General features: G+C 44.0%; 1 protein-coding gene across 4 annotated transcripts in view; it reads right to left on the bottom strand.

The window, feature by feature from the left end:
* Positions 1-22,627, bottom strand: part of CLCN5 (chloride voltage-gated channel 5) — a 393,445-nt gene that overhangs the window by 83,055 nt on the left and 287,763 nt on the right. For all 4 annotated transcript variants that reach the window (XM_078663825.1, XM_078663826.1, XM_078663827.1 and 1 more), the window contains 2 exons: positions 21,901-22,052; positions 21,014-21,113 (listed from right to left, as the gene is read on the bottom strand). In XM_078663825.1, coding sequence (XP_078519951.1) covers positions 21,014-21,113; positions 21,901-22,052 — 252 coding nt within the window. The remainder of the gene's footprint in view (positions 1-21,013; positions 21,114-21,900; positions 22,053-22,627) is intronic.

The following is a 22,627-nucleotide window of genomic DNA, read 5'->3' as shown; positions in this document are numbered from 1 at the left end:
TGAAGAGTGGTCCTGCAAGCACCCCCACTCCTATTGGTGCACAGGAGCGACATTTCATACTACCCTTTCAGTGCATGGTGCCACGGCGTTTGAGAGCCCCTGCCAGTTCTGTCATTGCAGCGAACAAGCTGTGGAGAGACAGAGTGAAGAGGGGCGTGGTGGAGTGCAGCCCTGAGAGAGCAGCCTCGGGTGCTGTGAGAGGAGTTGATTGGAATATGAACCCCACGTCCACAACAACATTCCCAGAAAAGTGTTTTAACCAAGAGTTTCGAAACTGAAGTGTAAGATTTGGTGGTAGCCAGAATTATACAGAAGAACACTCTTTCTGTCACAGATATCTTTTAATGCTAAAACATGAATTTGCAAATGGAGATGTTGGTAAATGACGAGAGTCCCATCATTGTTGACTGAGTTTCCGGTGGAGCTAGAGAGCAGCGGCAGTAAGGGTGCACTTTGAGCCTGGGAGAAAGACTCGGCTTTTCTAACTGTCACTTCTGCCTGCATTTTCGCTACCTCTCGTGGCCCCCGCTCCGCGGGAGCCGCTCGCAGAGGTGAACTTTGCCCGTCTCGCTGCTGCTTGGAGGGGAGGGGAGGTTAGCAGCCAGCTGGGAGGCGATTAGCCACATCGGAGGCGCTTCACGGGACTGCGAGGACCAGCCTGCATTGTGGGGTATCATCAGCCGCAACTGGTCCTCTTCCCGCCGACGCCCGACTGCTACTTAAGTAACTTCCTTTCCGCGCACGCGGAACGCACACGGGCTAAGCCCGGGCAAAGGGCGGGCCCTCAGAGGCCGAAGTAGGCTGGGCTGGGCCCACTCTCTTTTATTTTCTATCTTATTTCATTGTCCCTCCATCTGATTTTGTATCAGATATTGTTTTTTGTCGATTAGTTTCAGCCTCACACAGTTTTTCTTGTTTAATCTCTTTTTAGATATTTCTGTATTTACCTTAAGGATTGCCTCTTATCTCCTTATTTTTGTTTTGTCTTTTGTTGTTTAAATATAATTATGACAGCAAAAAAGCTCCATTCAGGGAGACTTTTGGTAGGAAGGTCTTGTGCTAAAACCAAATCTAACCCTCTTAGAAACAAGGAGGTCAAAAACCTGCAACTAAAGGGCCAGTGTCAATTATTCATTTATGGGAGTTGCCTAAAGATAAGAATATGACTATAGATATGGGTGTAGTAGGTTCCCTTGTGGGATCTCCCAAGCTGGTATTGGAGGGGGAAAAAATCAGACATGAGCTGTGAGGAAATTAATTCGATAAAATCTTCTGCTTCCCTTTCTACTAAATTACTTGCCCCTAGTGCTGAGCGTATGTTGCAGAATAATACCCTTACAATGTCTGGGGTTAACCTGAGTCAAGATTTTGCAGTTGATTCCAACCAAAGGGAAGTGGGAAATGAGGACTCTCAAATGTTGGATATTGATCTGGATCTTTGTGGGCGCTACTTAGCAGATGGATCCTTGAAGCTATTCGAGGCTACTAAAACCCCGCTTGGCTCCATTCCCACGGGTCTCCGACTCTATAGCAGCACCCCTTCTATTAAATCCCAAGATATTACCTCCCTGTCTAACAACTCAAATAGCCCTGAGATGAATATATCAGGTACCCACCCAACTGTTTTGCCTCGCCCAGAGAGCCTTGATAAACCGATCTCTGAGTCCCTGATTGCTTTGGAACATCTGTTGTCCTCTATATTACTGCTATTGGGTAAATTTGTGGGTAGCAATGATTGTGTTCTGGAAACAGTTACCCAGGTATTGAAGGTCCTTTTAAATTGGGAAAAGATACCGAGTATTGACCCTCGACGTGGTTTGCAAGGGCCTAAAGCCGGTGGTGATGTTTTGCCTGGAACTGGGCCCGTAGACTCTCCTCTCAATTCAACCCAGAACATCCCGCCTGTTTCCGTTGGAAACGAGCTTTTATCAAATGTGCTTTTGTCAATCCCTAAATCTTCAGCATACAATTGTATTACGGACGTGGCACTTGAAATTGCAGAAGATACCAGTAAAGGAGTTGATTTAAATTCTGTTAAAGAATTTTTTCCTATCTTTGCCCAAGAGTCTAAGAAAGGAGGGGAAAAAGAAAAAATGGAAAAGCCAGAAAAGCGTAGAGGAAAAAAGAGGAAACCCCTCCGCAGAATCAAAAAAAGGAGGCAGAGACAAATAATCTTTGATGAGGTTTCATACCAACATGTTAAGAGTGATAATATTTCTTTGCCGGCTACCGTTGGGACTGAAGATGGAAACCTGAAGTAGGGACCCATTATGCAAAGAGATGATGTTCCAGCTTCCCCTGTTGAGTACAACGATATCATTTCCAGTTGTACCGATCCCAATGTAGGATGCCCCATTATCGGATTGGGGAGGTCAACGATCCCTTTTCAGATTGTGAAGATGATAAAATCTGCTCCTGGTTTGGTATCGGCCCTCAATCCTACTGCTCTCCCCTTTTTTGCTCCGATAGAAGATGCAGTCTGCTCCAATAAATCCTCTGGAATCCCAATAGAGGATAGTATAGATACACTGACGTTGGATTTCCTCCCTCTCTTTGACACTGAATTAATAATGAATAGATCTTGGCTCCTTAGATGGAGAGTTTAAAGTTAATCCAAAGTTAATCCAAACTAGTGACATTGATCTGGTCTCAATTTTGAATGTTGAGGCAGGTTCTTGTACTAGGGTAAGGTTCTATTCCAAACTTATTGTGAACCATATTTTGATGCAGGCTGAGAATTTTCAGAGTCGTGGGATCGATGTAATGCCTTTTTTTCCCTCTGTAGATTGGATTCCTCTGATAAGAGGCCCTCTGGCTTGAGACAAGCCGGTCCTTCTTTCCCTTTTGAGGATTTAAAGATCAGCTTTTCTAAATCTAAACGTCTGGTAACACATGTAATCCCTCCCTCTTTATCCCTAAATGGAAATAGAGTAGATGACGGTCACCAATGGAAATGGTTACCAGGTGCTTTATCAGGTAAATCTACGGACAATCCCAAATTATTTTCTCATCTTTAGCAGCAGCTTAAAAATTATCTCCTGGAATTCCGCTGGAATCAGCAACAGCCCTGAAAAGATGCAGTATCTTTATTCCTTGAAGGCTAATGTGATTTGTATTCAAGAGACGTGGTGTGTGGACAAATTGATCGTGGGTAGGGATTACATTGTCCTAGAAGGAGGGGCTGTTGCCTCTAAGAGGGGACACGCTAAAGGGAGAATCGCATGCCTGTTATCTAATCGGATAAAGTGGAAATATTCACACCACTTAGATCCCAGTAACCTTTTTCAGGCTGTGACACTATTTAATTTTGAAAATATGGAAAAGAAACACCCCCTGGTATTAATAAATGCATATATCCCCCCCGATGACTGTTTCAATGGAGTGTTAAAACAAGTTTCTGTCTTTATTAAACAAATTAAGGATACATTACCCTCCCCCCATATAATTTTACTGGGGGACCTTAACTGTAAGGTTTCTAATTTAAGCTTGGATCTATTTAGAAACAGGCTTAAAGAGGAATATTTTCAGATCCCACAAGCTCTTTTTCCAGTAAAAATTAGAACGAATAAGAGAGGGAAATTGCTCCTAAAAGAATTATCTGAAACCGAGGGTATAATAGCTAATGGAAGGCTCCCCTCTGACACACCTGCACTTTTTACACACAAATCCAATGTCAGTGAGTCGATATTGGACTACATAATCGTTGATTATTGCTTTTTCTATCTTCTAAGTGATCTAGTGGCCTCACAGACTCCTTTTAGTGACCATAAGGTAATTGTTTTAACTCTTTCTATAACTCCGCCCCCGGCTGACCCTTGGACTCTTAACGGTGATCTGGTCAATTTTGGGGCTAAATCTGGAAGATGTTTATGGAACTCAAAAGCCATGAAGGGTCTGGAACACGTTCTAGATAAAGCACTCAGAGATCTCCATAATTGGCATGGGGCCGAACTGATTTCTTTTGAGGTTTTTATGAAGGAGGTTACTCTGGCTGCAAGGAAATCCAACTCAATTATAAAAAAGCCCATACTCCCTAGTTCGGTCATTTTCTTAAATAAGTAAATAAATAAATTGGTGAGGGAACAATACTTGTTCAGATCCCCCAAAAGATATCGAAAAATAGCCCTCTTAAAAAGAAGGAGACGAAGGGCCAAGATTAAAATAAAAAAAGAAAAAGAGGACTCTTTCTGGATCAATCTGCGTGAGGCCGCAGTGAACGGGCATGCTAGATTGTTCTGGTCTATAATCGGGGAGGGTTGTGGAACGAGAGTTAGTCCTCGCCCTATCCATATATGTGAGCAAACCTGGGTTAATTATATTGTTAATTTATATGCCAGTAATGGGCCTGCGGCTGAGAATCTGAGCCTTTGCAATGATAGAGATCCTCTAATAGATTTCCAGTCCGAAAAAAACATTGAATTGGCTATAAAAGAACTCCGTCTTTCAGGTGCAATGGGGCCTGAGGAGCTCCCTATATCTGTCCTCAAGCAGGACCCAGTTTCCTGGAGTAAAATTTAGTTTTTTATATTTAGATTTTGCTTCCTGAATAAATCTGTCCCCTCGTCCTGGAAAGGGAGCATTTTGGTGCCATTGTTCAAGAAGGGAGATAGGAACGAACCTAAGAATTATCGGCAAATCGCCCTTCTCGATGCAATCGGTAAAATTTTCTCCAAATGTCTCCTATATACTATAAATGACTGGGTGGAGAGGAATCATATTTTACCTCTAGAACAGACAGGCTTTCGCAAGGGCCATGGCACATTGGACAACCTCACCGCACTCCAGATAATCTCGGATAAATATGTTAGGGTTCGAGGAGGAAGAGTATATGCGGCATTTATAGATTTCTCCACAGCGTTCGACAAAGTGGATCGGCCGTTGCTGTGGAGAAAACTAGCGGCTCTAGGTATGCCTCCTCTCCTGTTAGATTTGGTTAAGGCCCTTCATTCGGATACTTGGTGCCAAGTCCTACAAGGAGGGGAAAGGGGGTTATCCCAAATTATTCCGACTATCAACGGACTAAAGCAGGGTTGTCTTTTGGCGCCTCTGCTCTTTTCCTTATATATTTCAGATCTCCCTAGGTCTTTATCTGCCTGTGAAGGTATCGCTCCGTCATTAGGGGGAACCCCAATTTCCTGTCTGTTATATGCGGACAATATTCTTTTATTGGACCTTACGCCCAAGGGGTTAAATAATCGTCTGCATGCCCTACACCATTTTGCAGAACTTCATTATTTAAAGATAAATACGGCTAAAAGTCAAATTAGGAGTATTTCAGGGAGGAAAAAAACGAAATATGAGAACTTTGGTTGGTCCGTGGGAGGTCATAAACTGGAGGTGGTTAAATCTTATGTCTTCCTGGGGAAAATAATATCTGATAACCTAAGCGATAAGGCCCACATCGATAACAACTCCCGGAAGGCCCTGTCTCCGGGTAAAAGTTTGAGTGCATTGTACTCTGCCACTGGGAGAAGACACTTTCCACATATGCTAGAGGTTTTCAGGGCAAAAATCCCGTCATCCCTTCTGTACGGTATTGAAATAGTTGATATAGGGCAATGGGGTTTTTTACATGTTGCAGAAGGAAACATTTTACGGTTTTTAGCCTCCACTAACACTGCCTGCACAGTGGCATCCCTGAGACTTGAGTTTGGCATCCGTAGTAGTTGGGTGCAGGGCTTGGCAGGGTTGGTGCGTTGGGTAACCAGCCTGGCCAGAGGGGATGTGGGTACCTTGAGACACTTAATGAAGTCGGAATTGTTGGGCACCTTAAGGGAGTTCTCCTCTATTGTAAGGAATTTCAGGAAAGCTGTTGCACTTCTGCAATTGGAGGAGAGCACTCATTTCACTTTACCTGCCGTACAGTTAAAATTACTTTTGAAACAAGCTTCATGGGATCTCAGCTTTAGGCTTGACAGGGAATCTATACTTGCAAAGAAAAAAGTATCCCCCCTCACTGATACGTGCGTATTAAAGCGCATGCAACCCTATGTCGCCTGGAATATTCCCCACGGCATACGGCGTTTCTGGCTTCTCTTGAGGCAGGATCTTCTCCCTCTTAATAAGCTTATGGCTAAGTGGTATGGTTGCTCTGCAATTTGTGATTTTTGTAATTTGTCTATTCAGGACTTTATACATGTTCTTTTTGTATGTCCTGCACTTCGTTTATTTCGTCGTAAGTGGCTTAGACAAATTTGTTTGAAATTGAATATCCTTACAGCCAATTCTTTCTTTTGTGCTTTATATAATCCTCCTAATGAAATGTTCTGTTTTAGCATTTTTAACTTTTTTTAATGTTTTTTTAGATATCTATTAGAAGGTTTTATCCAACTGTGTTGTGCTGATTACTTAGTATTTTTGTAAACTTGTTAATGTTTGTTGTATTTGAATGAGTACTTTGTATCATGTATTTGTTCTTTATGTGGACCTCTTTGGAGTTCCAAAACCTAATAAACAAACTACCATAAAATAAACTACTTGCTGTTGATGATTATTTGTATTGTTGCTGGTTTCTGAATCAAGGGGAATGTTTCTTTTCTTTAAATAGGCAATGCACTCTTTCTTGCAATTGCGGACAAAAGCCAAACTCTTTGAAAACGCATAGGAAGAGTCACAGATTTCTGTGAAGGATATGTCTCCATTATCAAATGGATGACTCAACTCTCATGAAATCAATACAGATACAAATCGGGATTATGCCACTTCCCACCAGAGATTTGGCAGACCTCTATATGCTCATTCTCCATGTGCCTCACCTAGCTCTTTTTGGGGAAGTTATTCTTTCTGCACTCTTAGCATCAGGACACCACACTTGTTTATAATGTGCTCTACTAAACAACTACATAACATATGCCACTCTTTCAAAAGAAAGTTCCTGAAAACTGAGATTACTGCTTTGTCCGCCATAAAGTATGCTCACAAACATCAAAAGAAACATTGGATAAAAATCGGTCTCTCTAATCCCTCCAGAACTGCAGGGAATTCAGTTCCTCCTTCAATTGCTTTGAAGAAGAAATTTTTAAATCTGAAATTAATCATTGAGCCATCACGGAAAAGTCCTTCTTAAATGAGAACCCACCTTCTTATCGATTCAGTCTATAGTACACCACCCATCAGACTCAACCAGGGGGTGAGAGTATCTGAAAGATTTTTAAATATGTCATTTAAGGAATACAAATTATCCATAATCCTAAAAAGGTTCCTTTTATCAGGCTCTTTGTACCACCCTCAAAATATCATTCATCATATGTGAATAAATTGGAAGGCTCAGTTGGGGATAACACTTGAGTTGAATATATGTCCCTGGAAGCTCTGGCGCTGGGAAACTCATCGCGCAGATGAGAAAAAAAACCTGTCAAAATGTCTACAATATGCTTCCTTTTTTCCTTCTCCGGGAGAACTTCAGACTTGAAATGCAACATTCTAAAGATAACTAATTGTCCAGAGTCCATGAAACACTCATGCAAAGTCTATTTTAGTTGTTTCTTCCTTAAATCTGCAATGGTTTCAATCACCCTTCTTCCTCAGTTCCTCATTATCAGAATCCCTTCTCCTAGCCTTTGCACGAAAGAGACCTAGAATAGGGCAACTGTGAAGAAAAATACTCGAGATGTCAACAGAATATATTTGCAGCTTATTCAAAAATCCCTTCCAGTACCAATGCCTGCTTACCCAGAAGCTGGGAAAGAATGCTGGGAACTTGGGAAAGAATGCAGGATAGATGAAAAAATGAATCCCGAAATGGGTAAAGATGCCAGAACCGTAGCAACACTTTATCCTGTACACCATGGGTACTCGCAAACATTTGTCTAGGAGCCACAACGTACAGTGTGTCTAGGGGCCACAAAGCACAGTATGGTGTGACAGAGGGCCACTCAAATACCAGCAAGATGGCAGTAGGGAGTCCTGGTGGATCGTGCAAGGTGATCGTAGGGGAAGCAAAGCATTTACATCTAGTGGCTGAATTGTACAACGTGAAACCAGAAAACTTGGTATAAATCCCAGCTTTTCCCTTGCACAAGCTGTGTGATCCTAAGCAATTTTTATTTCACCGTGCCACCTTTTTCTTCATTATAGAATATGAGAGGACCTCGATATACAGGAGTATAGAATGTGTGCTGTACAAAACAGTCTCCTGAGTTTGATTATAATGTTGTCCACATATATTAGCAACCTTAGGCCACACAGAGGGTGCACATGGCAACTAGCTAGCCTCTTAGTTCACTATTGGCATTTTCAGGTTGGGTGGGGGAGGCATTACTGTTTCTAAATTCATGTTTGAAAATCCTGCTCAATGCAGTGGTATGGTAAAACACTTTTGCGTATTAATGAAACACACTTTTTTGAAATTTGAAGAAAACAAATGCTATTTTTACACATGTGTTGTAAGATGTCTTTCGAAATAAAGGTGTTCCTAAAGTTAAGTGGTGCAGGACACCACCTTTGTTACTTCATAATGTCAGTTAATCTGCATATAAATGCATGCCGAATTTAAATTTTGTTCGGCAAATTTTTGCTTAGTAAGTAAACAGCAGCCTGTGCTGCTGACACCAGGTAGGCCGCATGTTAAGGTCAAGAGGGCCGCAAGCGGCCCCCAGGCCGTACTTTGAGTATTACTGCTGTACACAAACTTCACTGTGTGCTTGCCAGGAGCTTATTTAAAAAGAAGCCTCTGGCCATATCCTGCCACTACTGCTTCTCTTCTCTTCTCTTGTGCTACAGCTTTCCTCTGACCTTCCGCCTGCAAGGAAAAGGGCTACTTACCAGTATGCATCTGTTCTTGGCATGTAGGGCTGCTGACATTCATATCTTAGCATTGATCGCCGCCTAGTGTTGGGTCCGGATGTTTGCACCTTGTTGTCTTGGAAGAGTCTTCGAAGTATTACGAGATAGGTGACTCCTCCCCTGGACTACAGTGCGCATGGGCATCTTCTCCATCTTCAGATTGTTTTTCGCCATTGTGGCAAAGATGGAGTATAGAACAGTAAGAGATGACCATGTAAATGTATGTTAAGAAGGTAACCCTGCAGCTGTGACAGGCACCGGGGAGGAGGGTGGGCGATATGAATGTCAGCAGCCCTACATGCCAAGAACAGATGCATACTGGTAAGTAGCATTTTCCGTTCGAGGCATGTAGGCTGCTGAATTCATATCTTAGCATAGACTGTATAGCAGTTTCTCCTCTAGCGGTGGTTACCTGTACCAGCTGCAGTGGTTTGGAAAAGATTTTTAAGGACAGCCTGGCCTACAGCAGCTTGTTGCTTAGCTTGCACGTCAACACAGTAGTGTTTAGTGAAAGTGTGTATGGTAGACCATGTAGCTGCCCTACATATGTCTTCTAAGGGAATATTTCCTAGGAAAGCCATGGATGCCCCCATTTTGCGCGTTGTGTGCTCTTGGGGGAACTGTTAAAGTGCGCTTTGCTTTTTGATAGCATATTTGAATGCATTTAATGATCCATCTGGCTATTCCTGTCTTGGAAATGGAATTACCTTTATGTTGTGGTGAAAAGGCAACAATAGTTGTTTTGTCTTTCTGAATGATTCTGTTCTGTCAACATAATATAGCAGAGCTCTCTTAACGTCTAGTGTGTGTAGAGCTCTTTCAGCTACTGATTGCGGGTTTGGAAAGAAAACTGGTAATTCTATGCACTGATTGATGTGAAAAGTGGAGATGACTTTTGGCATAAATTTAGGGTTTGTACGGAGTACTACCTTATTGTGGTGTATTTGTATGAAAGGATCCTGAATGGTTAGTGCCTGTAGTTCACTTACTCGCCTAAGGGAGGTAATGGCGGCAATTAAAAAAGCCACCTTCCATGTTAAGAATTGTAGTTCACATGAATAAAGTGGTTCGAAGGGAGGTCCCATGAGTCTGGTAAGTGCTATGTTTAGGTTCCAGACTGGAGAAGGTGGATGCTTTGGAGGGATAATTCTTTTAAGTCCTTCCATAAAAGCTTTGATGGGTGGTATTCTAAACAGGGAGACATGTTGTCTGTTTTGAAGATATGCTGCTATGGCAGCAAGGTGTAGCCTTATTGATGCTAGGTTACATCTTTGAAGATATAGCAGGTAACAAATTAGGTTTTGGATGGAGGCATCCAATGGATTGATTTGATTATTATTAAAATAGATTACAAATCTTTTCCATTTAGCTGCGTAGCATGCTCTGGTAGTGGGACGTCTTGCTTCCTTGATAATGTTCATGTAGTCGGGAGGCAAGTTAAGATATCCGAACTCTAAGACCTCAGGAGCCAGATCGCTAGGTTCATCTGATTGGGATCTGGGTGCCTGATTTCTCCATGGTTCTGTGTTAGCAATTGTGGCGAAAGGCGCAGCCTTTGGTGGGGGACTACAGAGAGTTCCAGGAGTGTCGTGTACCATGGTTGTCTTGCCCATGTGGGAGCAACTAGGATCATTGTGAGTGACTGTTGCCTTATTTGCGGGCCACCAATGGAATTAGTGGGGTTGGTGGAAAAGCGTACGCAAATCTGCCTGACCAGTTCATCCATATCTCATTGCCTTGTGACAACGGGTGTGGGAACCTGGCGGCAAAGGACGGGCATTTTGAGTTTTTGTTTGTGGCAAACAGATCTATTTCTGGATGTCCCCACTTTTGGAAGAATGGTTGAAGAACTGGAGGGTGAATCTCCCATTTGTGTACTTGTTGACTGTGTCGGCTCAGTAGATCTGCTATATGATTGTCTATTCCTGGGAGATGTTCTGCCAGGAGATAAATGTTTTGTGGAATCGCACACTTCCATATGCGTTGTGCTAGGTGAGACAGCTGTAGAGAGTGTGTCCCTCCCTGTTTTTGGATGTAGTACCTGGCTGTCATGTTGTCCGTCCGGATTAACACAGCCTTGTTGCACAAGTACTTCTGAAAGGCTTTCATTGCTAGAAATACTGCTAGTAACTCTAAGTGGTTTATATGTAGTGTCTTCTGTTTGACTGTCCAGAGACCTTGGACTGTGTATTGAAGGAGATGGGCTCCCCAATCTGTCAGTGATGCGTCCGCTGTTAAAACTACTTGTGGAACTGGATCTTGGGACAGTCGCCCCTTGGAAAGGTTTTGAGGGTTCCACTATTGCAGAGAGTTGTAAGTGCGACTGTCTACCAACACTAAGGGCCAGATGTAGGTAGGCTTTTACCGGTCGGTAACGGCCGAATTCGGCCGTTACCGACCGGTAAATGGATTTTGAGATGTAGGGGGCATATTTATACAGAATCGGTAAATTTAACGATTCTGTAAAATACCGAATCGGTATTTTTACCGATTCGGTAAATTTGAGATGTAGGTGGGACTCTTCAGAGTCCCACAAGCCTTACCGAATTGGTATTCTACCATCAAATTCAATTTGATGGTAAAATACCGATTCCGGTGTGCATGCACAAGTGTGCATGCAAACCTGTGCCATATGACAGGCAGACCTGCCCTTAGGGCATGTATGCCTGCCACATGGCACCCGACCCTGTTTTGGGGGTGCTAGAGGGTGTCAAAGTGACACCCCCTGCACCCTTGTGATATTCAGTATTTACCGATTCGGTAAATACTGAATCGGTAATGCCCATTCATTCCTATGGGCTTCAAAGCCCATAGGAATGAATGGGCATTACCGGTCGGTATTTACCGAATCGGTAAATACCGAATATTACCGATTCGGTAAATGCACATCTGGATTTACCTACATCTCCCTCCTTCTATTTTACCGATTCATAAATACCGAATCTGTAAAATTCGGTATTTATGAGTCGGTAAAATAGATTTACCTACATCTGGCCCTAGGTCTTTTAATTGTCCTTGAGCCTGGTTCCACTGTCGTGCTAGGCATTCTTGTAAGGGACGCATGCGAAGGCGAGAATGAAGGACGATGAATGTGCAGGAGGCCATCATGCCTATAAGCTGCATGAACACTCGAGCTGGTAGAGAGTGTTGTATCTGAAATTTTTGAATGAGAGACTGTATGTTGGCTATCCTGGCTGGATTTGGATATGCCTTTCCCACTGAGGTATTTACTGTAGCTCCCAGATATTGTTGTATGTGGGAGGGTTGCAGATGTGATTTTGGGTAATTTATGGGAAACCCTAGACTGTGCAGTAGCTGGATTGTCTGTGAGGTTGGCTGGCACACTGAGCGTATGAGTTGGCTTTTATGAACCAATCGTCGAGGTAGGGGAACACATGGATGTGTTGTCTTCTGAGATGTGCTGCTACTACTGCTAGGCATTTTGTAAACACCCTTGGTGCTGTAGTTACCCCGAAGGGGAGAACTTTGAATTGGTAGTGTTGACCTCGATTGTGAACCTGAGGTATCTCCTGTGAGCTGGATGTATGGGGATGTGAAAGTATGCATCCTTGAGGTCTAATGTAGCAAGGAAGTTGCCTTGCTGGAGCAGTGGGAGCACTTGTTGTAAAGTGATCATATGGAAATGCTCTGATAGTATGTATTGGTTCAGAGGTCTTAGGTCCAATATTGGTCTGAGTGATCCGTCTTTTTTGGGGATGAGGAAGTATATAGAATATACTCCTGTCCCTTGATGTTGAACTGGACTGGCTCTATGGCAACTTTTTGTAGCATGGAGAGTACCTCTTTTTGTAACAGCATGATGTGTTCTTTGGACATTGGACGGTGTTTGGGTGGTATGTTGGGTGGAGTAGAAATGAGTTCCATGCAGTAACCATACTGGATAATTTGTCTCACCCACCTGTCTGTAGTGATGGCGTTCCAGACTGGTAGAAATTGTGTTATTCGCCCTCCGACTGGTGTTAAATGGTCTGGAGGGAGTGTGAACAAGTCACTGTTTGGTGGTGGTGGCGGCTCTGGTGTTGTTACCACCACGTCCTCTGCACTGGTTATTGTTCCCTCTATAACCTCCTCTATTGGAGCCTCTATTAAAGGTGCTTTGTGTAGTACTTTTAAATGAGGAAGAGGCCTGGGATGTGTTGACTCTGCCTGAGCCTCGAAAAGAGGAGCGACAAAAGGAGCTTCGAGACTGTTGAAATTGAAGTGCACCCTTGGACTTAGCGGTGTCAGTATCTTTTTTCCTCTTTTCTAAGATGGTATCCACTGCAGGTCCAAACAAGAAATCCTGATATATGTGCACCCTTGGACTTAGCGGTGTCAGTATCTTTTTTCCTCTTTTCTAAGATGGTATCCACTGCAGGTCCAAACAAGAAATCCTGATTAATGGGTTGATTAAGTATGGTAGACTACACTTCATTCTTAAATCCAGAAATGCGGAGCCAGGCATGCCGGCGTAGTAACACGCTAGTGTTGACAGATCTAGCGGATGTATCCGCTACATCAAGGGCGCATTTAATGGATGCATTGGTGATGAACTTCCCTTCCTGTATTAATGCATTTGCTTTTGCTTTATAGGGTTCTGGTAGGTGTTGTAATAACCCTTCCAGTTCATCATAGTGTGCTCTGTCATAGCGTGCTAGGAGAGCTTGTGTATTGGCAATTCTCCATGTATTAGCCGCTTTAGAAGCTACTCTTTTGCCTGAGGCTTCTTAAATCTTGGACTCCTTGTCTGGAGGGGGGCGGGGGGCATCACCTATTTGCGAATTCGCTCTTTTGCTAGCGTTAGAAACAACTAAAGAGTCAAGAGGTAGCTGAGCCCTGATATTATTATTATTATTATTGAATTTTGTACCGCGCACGGTTACCCAGGGGCATCCCAGCGCTTATAGAAACCAAGAGCAAGCTACTAATGGAAGGCAAAGAAGCTGCAATTATTCTGGAAAGAGATGCGTTTTCAGATGTTTTCGGAATCTGAGAAGATTTGGTTCGGAGCGCAGTGCGAGTGGGAGGGAGTTCCAGGCGCTCCGCTGTATGGATAGAAAAACTCCTGCCCCCTGAACGGGCTCTCCTAATTCTCTTTATCTGAAGGAGATATTTGTTGTCGGAGCGTAAAGCTCTTGTGGGCTTATAGGGCCGGATAATGTCCTTCAAAATAGCTGGTCCTTGCCCCTGTATGCTCTTATGGGCGATGCAGAGGGCTTTAAATGTAACTCTCTCTCTGACAGGGAGCCAATGGAGTGCTCTTAAAGCGGGCCTGGCTGACTGCCTGGCCGGAACGTTCCGCAGCAGCCTTGCTGCTGCGTTCTGCACTTGTTGCAGGATCTTAAACGTTGACTCTGGTGCTCCGAGAAAGAGTGCATTACTGTAGTCCAGGCGTGAGATGATTAAGCCTTGGACTAACAGCTTCCGGGAGAGTTCTGGCAGCAGGGGGAGAACCTTGCGGGCCGACCGGAGCATTCCATAACACACGCCAGCGGTCTTCTTGGCGTGTGCCCTAAAGGACAAATCCGGCTCCAGCCAGACCCCCAGGCTCTTAATCTCCTTCTTTGGGTCGGGCGGGGGTGCCCATACAGTTGGGCCAGCTGCTCGCCGAGAGGGCAAAACTTGACTGGCCCAAGATCATCAGCTCTGTTTTTGATCCGTTCAGTTTGAGCGATGACCTGGACATCCAATCAAACACCTCTCTCAAGCAAGAATGGAGCATCTCAGGCTGTTTATCCAGCTGTGTCAAACTCACCACAAGCTGGGTGTCATCCGCATAGCTTATGGTCTTAAAGCCAAACGGAGACACCACACCATCCAGGGGTGCCATGTACACGTTAAATAACGTGGGGCTCAGGGATGAGCCCTGGGGCACCCCGCAATGAAGTGGGAGGGGAGGGGATTTTTCGTTTCCTTCCCAGACCTCGAAGGTACGCCCCTCCAGAAAGGAGGCCAACCATTCCAGGGCCACTCCAGTGACACCCGACTCAGCTAGGAGGGGTCTGTAGGGGCTGGTTTATATTTCTTTTCAATCCTAGGATGGAGTACGCAAGCTCTAGCGGGGTCTTTAAAGATGTCTGATGCATGCTCCCTTTAACATAGGTAGTGAACGTACAGTCTTCTCTGATGTTGGGAAGGTGTTAAATAGGAAATCCTCCTCTATAGGGTCAGTGTGCATGTCAATGCTATGATACTGAGCTGCCCGGTCTACTAGCTGGTTAACCACTTGGATGCTAAGGTGTTTTATGGCTTTTAATGTAATTTCCATTGAAATCAATGGAAACTCCATGACGAGCTGGTCTCGTCATGAGCGTCGAAGGGGTTAAAAGCGACAGTGTGATGGCTTTGTGGGGTATGTGGAGGGATCGGGAATGGGCTGTGTATCATATGGGTCATCAGAGTCGTTTTGATCGTCCCCTGTGGTATCTTGGTTCATCAGGGTCTATAAAATCCTGTTGAGGATCTTCACCCATGTCTTCTCCCTCGTCATAATGTGGAGGTGTAGGAGAATATGGAACATAAGGCATGTCTGGAGTGAAAGGAGGAAGTGTAAAAAGGCTTGAAGGGGATGTCCCAAAGTCTTTTTTCTTAGGAGGAACAGGAGAAGGAGCTTCAGTGTCCAGTCCTCTCTTGTTTTTACTGTAAACTGCTATATGTCCTGTTTCAGGTTCTATATACAGTCTATTTTGGCCTGGGCTCACTGGATCAAGATGAAAAAGTTCTTCTTCTACTGTCCGTGGCTTTGGCGCCGAGATTTTTTAATCAGTCGATTTCTTGTCCTTATGTTTCCGTGGAGCTGTATCCGGCTCGAAGTCTTTAGTCGGCTCGACAGCTGTTTTCGGGTCGACGTTCTTGTTCGACTCAACTGTCTTTTTCGGCCCTACTGTCTTTTTAGGCTCGATGTGCTTTTTCGGTTCTACGACTTTTTTCGAGTCAAGTGCCTTTTTCGGTTCAACTGCCTTCTTCGGCTCGGCGGTATTCTTCGGTTCGAGGCCTTTCTTCGGGTCGATACCTTTTTTCGGGTCGATTACCTTTTTCGGGTCGACGCTCTTTTTCGGATCGACAACTGTTTTCGGGTCGATGGACTTTTTCAGGTCAACGACCTTTTTCGTGTCGACGCTCTTCTTCGGGTCGACAACTGTTTTGGTGTCGGAGCCCGTTCTCGGCTCTGTTTTTTTTTTTTAATCAACAGTCTTTTTGGGAAGTGTTTTACTTGGTACCGGTGTACCTGAAGGCTTAGGTGTAGTCTTCGTAGCCGAGCCGGAAGGCGGGGCTTCTAAAGCTATGTTTCGGTCTCGGCTAAGGCTTTTGGGCGATGCTTTGATCGGAGCCTTGGACGGAGGTGGAGGCAGGGTAGGGGCTTTGGTACTCACAGTTTGCCCCGGTGGGATCTCGTCTTCGGAGTCTGACTGGTCTTCTACGGTGACTAGCTCTAAGTCGGAGTCCTCTGCCTCTGGATGTTCATGTTCGTCCTCGAAAATGTTTTCTGGTTCTGGTGCCTGGCGCTGCATCTCTAGTAGGGCAGCTCTTCGGTTCCGGATAGTCTTCTTCGACCGGAACTGAGCACAAGCTGGGCAGTTTTCTTTGTTGTGCTCCAGAGATAGGCACCTGTTGCATACTGTATGCTTGTCGCTATGTGGAAACTTGGATCGACATTGTGGGCATCTTTTGAACGGGGTCCTTTCCATCGGCAGGAGGCCCACGTGGCGTCGAAAAGGCCCAACGGCCCGCGTTGATGACCAGATGTAGATGGAAAGAGTTGTTGAGTCGAGGGATACCGAGCGCAAACAATACCGTAGAAAGTTGAAGGTTTCCGGCCTTAGAATTTTGCAAAACTTCGGTCCCGAAGTTGGAGTTGTCGAAGTGCATCCGAACCCAATGGCGGAGAAAAACAATCTGAAGATGGAGAAGATGCCCATGCGCACTGTAGTCCAGTTGAGGAGTCACCTATCTCGTGATACTTCAAAGACTCTTTCAAGACAACAAGGTGCAAACATCCGGACCCAACACTAGGTGGCGATCTATGCTAAGATATGAATTCAGCAGCACACATGCCTCGAACACAAAGTTCTAAGAAAGAAAAAAAAAAGCACTGACTATTAGGAAGCAAGGTTCACTTCTCCCAATTCGACCTCCAACACAATTTCTGGGAAGAGGAGTCAACATATATACCATGGGGGAATACTTCCAGGTCTCTGAGGTTTCATAATGAAATAGAAATGCATAAAATTTACCACACCCCTCAACGCCCAGCTCAGGATAAGCAGCAGGAAGCTCTGGAAGACGTGACCTGATCAGGAGTCTCAGCATTCTTGTAGAATCAGACACAGAAAATAACAGGAGGCTGCTGGAAATGCACGTCTATTTATGCACCCATGATGATTCGGGAGACTTGCTTTTTTAACATTTATCTGGATTTTCTTTGATGCAAGGTAGATATACCACACATATAATAACAGAAAGAGGACGAAGGACGCGGAGGTAATGAGGATGTCCTTTTTACGCAAGAATTGTTTCTATCAGGGTGTTGGGCACATGCAAGGTTTGGAATTGTGTTTCGCATTGATTTAACCCTCTGGATGGGATCGCTTGGTTACTCGGATGACGAAAGTCAGCATAGGAGGACCCCTAGATATGGAAAATATGGATCAGAGATCTTTGGGAAATGTGTAATCAGAAGATGCTTGGAGTAAAAGCAAATATTAATGGATACTATATTGTGTAGAATACCATTTGCTACCTAAGCAGAATAGTGAATAGTGGAGCTAAGCAGCGTGTCCAAAGCCTAGTATATAGGTTCTGAACTGTCAGAAAATGAAGTTATGTTATACGTGGTTGATTTCGGTGTGAGAAAGTATTTCGAAGGATTGTTGGCCTGAATCATGACTTAACCATTACTACAGATGTTAACTCTGTTTACCTATATATGTTGGTAGTGCCTGCAAATCAAGACTGTGGTGCAATTTAATTCTCAAGCGTTTTGTTTAGTACAGTACTTCCTACAATGTCCCGTGCCATGCCTTACTGTTGTGTGTAAATAATAGATTGGATTTTGCTTCCTCAATCTAAGTGTGTGCGTGCATCCGCAATGATAATCTCTTGTGCTTGAACATTGGCTTCTTCCTTGGACCTCTTGTCTACAACTGGCAGACCAGGGCACCAGTAAGGAGCAAGAAGCAGGGTGATGGAGAAATGGGATGGGTTGTGGCATCCGCAGCAGTTGTTCACGGGGGCAAGAGGGATTTGTGGCCTTGATACCCCCGATAAGTGTAAGTGTTAGTGCAACAGGTGCTAATCACAGGGTGAATGGGGGGCACCACCAAGACGCCTCTCATACTTTGAGGTTAAGTTGCTACCTTAATGGCTTTTTTGGAGATCCTGGCATGACATTCCTGACATCCATTGAATTTTGGCTGGTCCATTTCATTATCGGAATGAGTAATACGGAAGACGCATATTAAGCATCACTCAAAGGTTCCTTAGGTCCCCGTTACATTAATCATCACAAATATAGCCCAAAGGAGACTTTCTGCACCACTGCACTAATATCTCATAACAAAGTCAACAGCTATGCAAGCATATTAGAATTAAAGACAATACAATGAAATGGTTGACACCACACCAGTTTGCATTGGAGAAAACTGTGCTGCAGACTTACTCAACAAGGTAATCAAAGGGCAGCTAGTGATATAACTTAAGCTAACCGCCTAACCGCCTGCCTGGATTACCAACAATATCACCAGGAATATAAGTCACATGTGTTGAAATATATTTTGATGGAAATCTATGAATTAGCACTTTTCCCACTCTACAAGCGAGCAATTGTCACAATATATACGGTCTAACAAATGGATTGCCTTTACACGTTCCAATCAGCTCAAGCTGAGAAAAGGTTTTAAAAATCACCTTGGACTGAGAAACTTACTGAGTGAAAGCTGGATGACGGCAAGATGTCTGCAACTCAGTTTAATTTCTTTTAAGATGACAGAACTCCTCACAGGGCCCTCAATGAAATTCGTTTTTTCCAATTTCCGCAACTCACTGGAGTTTTCCAGTGAATTGCATAAATTGAGATTCCCATTGTGAGATATCCATTTTTTCCCCATATTACTGATTTGTTTTATCTCCAATTTGTACACACCGAACAAAATACTGTGCTTTAACCACTGGGCACAGATTCAGGCATCGCTATGACCTGGAACAACTCCACATTCTTTCCGCTAACAGAGGCTACAGTGCCTTGCACACTAAACTTCCCACTTTCCTGGGCAACGTAATCCATCAAATACCTAGGGACCTGGTTTCATCACGATAAAGACACAACCAAATGGGAAAACTATGGCACAACCATATGTATTCTCAATGAGGAACAAATCAGACACTGGATATTGCTGCCTTTATCCCAATCATGATGATCACCCTACCCAAATTGCTACAACATCCTCATATCACTGAGTCAGCAATTTTTCAAGACTCTGAAATGCAATAGATGTAGCCACCGCCGGCCTGGAGGATGCGGATTCACCGCCGCGGACATTCGAAACACCCACCGCCACATTAGGATTGCGGTGGGATCAGCGGCGGACAGCAAGTCCGTCCGCCGCTGATCCGCGGTGTATGCTGGCAAATATGGTGGCGGTGTCTGCAAGACACCGCCAGCCATATTAGGATGCATGCGGAAACGTGCTTTTCCACAGCGGCTTTTCCGCAGTGGAAAAGCATGTGGTCTTTTGTGTTTGGGGGCCCGTTGCGGGCCCCCAGGGTGTCGGGGGTGCACATGGGTATGCACGGTGCCTGCCGCTTTGTGTATGTAAATGTAAAGCATGCATTTTTAACCTTGCGGCGGGTGCCGCAAGGTTAAAGATACGGGATGTGACCGCCAGGGTGGCGGTCACATCCTAATTGCACCGGAGGGACCGCCGCTGCCCCTGCGGACGGTCCCTCCACCTCGGGGGTGGCGGACGGACGCAGGTCCGTCCGCCATCCTAATAGGCCCCTAGGTAGGCAGGAGCGTATAGCGGACCCTTAGCCGAGGTTTTTGCCCTTCCCTTTTGATTCCAATTCAAATATGATACATCGCTATTTGGATGTTATGGTCAGGGGTATGACAAGGCAGGAAAGTGCTTTTCATGAAGTGTTTTCATAATGCATTGTAAAGACACTGTTAAATATCAATTGTACTTTGATGTTTTCCTTTTGTTGTACATCTTTTGGAGTTAACATCGGCGTTGAGCCAGCCTACTGGTGCGACCCTCGGTATATTCTGATAACTGGATGTGACAATTAGGCTGGCAGGAGTGCTTAACGGACCCTTGGTTGAGGTTTTCTGCCCTCCTTCCTTCCCTCTCAATTTCAATTCACACATGTAACACTGTTATATGCATATCATGGATAAGGGTATGACAAGGCATGATAGTGCGCTATATGAACTGTTTTTTATAAAGTCTTGCAAAGACGCTGTTGGATATCTCATATATTTTATGGGTTTTTTTCATTGTACTTTTATGGTCTGTTTTATTAGATCGAATAAAGTTTACTCTGATAGAGCCAGTTCTTATGTTCAGGAGGTTTATCCGTACCCCAGTGAGAAAGCATGGTCTGATGAGCAGCACGTACAGCTATGGTTATTTGCCTGGCCCTCCTACAGTGGAGAGGAAATGCTTGTTTATTTGGAAGTTGCATCAAACCCAGTTTTAACCATTTTAAACAACAAAAGACCAGATCTTTTCAAGGCAAATTGGATTTCTGCTATGACCACAGTTATTGCCATTTACATATCGCACATGCTATTACTGTTGAGGTCTTGCAGCAACTTGTGCATAAAGTCCTGGTTACAGGTTACGTAGTTTGGAGGGTGAGTGATTGTAGGGTAGCCTAGATGGGTGGTTGCCTGATCGTTTAAACGGATGTTAAGCATAAAAGTGCTTGTTTCGAGAGGCTTATAAGGAAGCTAGAGTTCTTGGTATAAGAATGGAGTGAAGGATCAAAGGACCTAAATGCACCATAAACTGGCACAATAGAGATCAGGGCACGAAAATCTGATGGGAAGAGAGGAAAAATACACATGTGCCTTAACGGGCACACTGCAATACAGAAAGTGAGTTCAGCGAGAGGTGCTTTAATGAGGCCCTTACAAAATAATTATTTTAAAGAAGAAGAAAACAGAGGAGTAGTCTTTAGGTAGGAGACTAGTAAATATATTTGCAAGGGTAAAAGAGCAGTCTCTCACCTGCCATGAGTCCAATGAGAAGCATCAAGAGCCACCCAGAAAAGGCATCGCTTACACTGTGAAGCAGGGCACACATAGACTCTTTGCTCTTGCTCGCAATCTGTTAATGAAATCAAAGCAGGAACATTCATTGAGTCGCTCAGAGTTAGAGGTACTTTCCAAAACTTAGTGCTGTAAGTGAGACACCGCCCATTAGATTTACCCAACTGCAAGACGAAATAACAGACTTTGATAGCGAGCATAAGCAATTAGGTGTTCAAAAAGGGAGAACTAGAAGGCAATGTTCTGTAAAGAGTACCATTAACAGCAAAATAAGTTATTTACTTTGACTTTGGTGTATGAAGATAGGACTGAGCCGTCCTCATACAGCATATAAAAAGATTTAATGCAAATCTTTAAAACTCACTATGCTTTCATACGAATGGTTGCATGTTGGAGATTGATTCTGCAAATGCTTACAATACCAAGAATTTGGATACATTATTTGGGGTTGAAAACAAGTGCCCTCGGCATTTGGGTTTTCAACATTTCAGACTAGTTATTCACTGTGTGTGCTGAATATAGAGATTTGTAATTTGCCCTGACGTTCGAGCCTTTTTCTAACCTCTTCAGTGTTCCTTGCTCATTACAGGTAAAAACAGTTTTAAAGTTTGAAATTCTATGCTACGCAAAAAGATGGTAGATCACATTTTCTGCTTCTCCTCCTATGCACCTTGAAGCCTCATTGTGCACAACCTGGCCGTCACATACAAAGTGTGACAAGTGTTGGTAGGTGATGCACTTAGATTGACTTGGCTTCTAATAACCGTCCCACCACGAATGAGGACGTCCATTTTCTAACCTATTATAGAGATGAAAACAAAATAATTGACAAACCAGCTTCTTACCTCTCTGTGCCGGTCGCGGTCCCTGGACTTCTCCCTCACCCAGTCTATGGTATTAAAATCTTCATAGGTGCCAATGCCTGGCGCAGCCTCCTCCAGGAAGTCCATCATCTTCCTGGAGCCGTTCATACCTCCTCCGTTGTAGGAAGCAAATCCTACACACAGGAATATTGAGAAACAGGTGAGTTATGGGGATGTTACACAGGTCTGATGTAATATTTGTAAACAGAGCTGGGATCCATGCGCTCAGTTAAAGTACAACATTTGCCACTTGTCTAACCAAGAAAGGAAATATTAAAATATAAAACTGCAACAAAAAGCTGGTCAAATAGATCACAGGGGAAACTATTTGTTTAAAACAATACTCTAGCAGCAACAGAGCCTTCTGGGCCCAGGTACAACAGGTGTAAATAAGCTGATAAGATGACACCGGGAGTTCATTACTTGCTGCTGACTTCGGAGGTTATCTGCGGGTAACGGGTCGGCATGTCGGCAAGGCCAATTCAGGATTTCATCCTTTTGCGGTCATTGATCATCATTAAATGGGGTTACAATCTCACCTGTGATATACATTGCTTAGAAACTATAGCAGTGTTTTATCAAGCACAAAAAATTTTTTTCCTATATTTAACATGTTAACTTTACTCTTGTACCCATTTATGTAACTGTGAAGTCTAGACTGGCAGCCTACTGCACACATCAGTGGTTTTCTATTACTTTGGCAAGGAAC

This window comes from Lissotriton helveticus, chromosome 10 (assembly GCF_964261635.1).
Source record: "Lissotriton helveticus chromosome 10, aLisHel1.1, whole genome shotgun sequence".
In the NCBI taxonomy this organism is placed as follows: Eukaryota; Metazoa; Chordata; class Amphibia; order Caudata; family Salamandridae; genus Lissotriton; species Lissotriton helveticus.
Note: the sequence above shows the minus strand (reverse complement) of the source record. Positions and strands in the feature narration are given on the sequence as shown.